This window comes from Limulus polyphemus, unplaced genomic scaffold, assembly GCF_000517525.1.
Source record: "Limulus polyphemus unplaced genomic scaffold, Limulus_polyphemus-2.1.2 Scaffold1511, whole genome shotgun sequence".
Classification (NCBI taxonomy): domain Eukaryota; kingdom Metazoa; phylum Arthropoda; class Merostomata; order Xiphosura; family Limulidae; genus Limulus; species Limulus polyphemus.
Genome location: NW_013667121.1, coordinates 45,547 through 47,019, shown reverse-complemented (window position 1 = coordinate 47,019; position 1,473 = coordinate 45,547). Strand labels below are relative to the sequence as shown.

The window sequence follows — 1,473 nt, the reverse complement described above, 5'->3', positions numbered from 1 at the left end:
TAGGATGAATTTTAATCTATGATGGAATGAATCTTAAGATTAATCTATAATGGATGAATCTTAAACTTAACATATGATGGGATGAATCTTAATCTATGATAAGACAGATCTTAAGGTTAATCTATAATATGATGAATCTTAAACTTAACATATGATGGGATGAATCTTAATCTATGATAAGACAAATCTTAAGGTTAATCTATAATATGATGAATCTTAATCTATGATGGGACGAATCTCAAGATTAATCTATGATAAGACAAATCTTAACGTTAATCTATAATGGATGAATCTTAAGGTTAATCTATGATACGATGGGTCTTGCACGTTTAACAATGACCACCCAAACATCAGACGTGACACACTTACAATCAAGTATATATTAATGTTATGGTTCTTGATTATAGGTTAGTTTTAAACAAAACTGATCTTTAAAAGTTCTCTTAATCTCACATCAAAGCAACGTGAATCTCTTCTTGATTTAGAAGAAACCATTTTTAGGAAAACTTTCATAAATTAGAAGGATTTAAAGGAAGCTAAAGTTTTCATGCTTATATAAATTTTAAGAAATTAGGAATATAAAACTGAAAATAGATTTTATCCTTGTAAAAAAACCAGGTGGTTAAAACCGGGTGTAAGATATCCTAGATGTAAATATTTAAGAAAATTCGGAGGTAGAAACGAGACGTCAAACACGATACTTACGCATGCTGAGACAAATCTGGATGTTTTTTGATAACCGTCCAGGTTGGTTGGTATTCACATAGCGTGTTGTGCTTTGTCGGGGCCAGAACGTTATGTCGATTGTCTTCGGTATGATCACAAAATCTTGCGATCTAACGGTGAAAATTAGAAAAAATAAAATAAAATAAATACAAGGAAAATATCGACACTCAAATCTTTAGCACGTTTGGTAATTACCAAACAATGAAGCCACAAAAACATCATTGTTAGAATGAAGATATGAAGATATTAAGCAAGTGTTCAGTGTGTTTCTGTTAAAATCACGCTGTATAGAGAAGGCTTTTATGGTAGCTTAATATCCGGTAGTTGAGTCTCAGGTGTAGTTACGGTACTTTGAGTGCCAGGCGTGGTTAATATGACGGTATTTTGAATGTCGGGTGTGCATGACGGATGTGTTATGTAAAGTTACTGAGGAAATGTAACATGACGGGTGTGTTATGTAAAGTTACTGGGGGAATGTAACATGACGGATGTGTTATGTAAAGTTACTGAGGAAATGTAACATGACGGGTGTGTAATGTAAAGTTACTGGTGGAATGTAACATGACGGGTGTGTTATGTAAAGTTACTGGTGGAATGTAACATGGCGGGTGTGTTATGTAAAGTTACTGCGGAAATGAAACATGGCGGATGTGTTATGTAAAGTGGAAATGTAACTTTACAGATGTGTTATGTAAAGTTACTGGGAGAATGTAACATGACGGGTGTGTTATGTAAAGTTACTGGGGG

At 33.6% G+C, this 1,473-nt stretch overlaps 1 protein-coding gene across 1 annotated transcript in view; it reads right to left on the bottom strand.

Moving 5' to 3' along the window:
* The window catches only part of LOC106463894 (calcium-activated chloride channel regulator 1-like), a 28,674-nt gene that overhangs the window by 13,616 nt on the left and 13,585 nt on the right, over positions 1-1,473 (bottom strand). Inside the window, exon 5 of the mRNA XM_013923973.2 lies at positions 706-836. Within this exon, the coding sequence (XP_013779427.2) occupies positions 706-836 (131 nt within the window). The remainder of the gene's footprint in view (positions 1-705; positions 837-1,473) is intronic.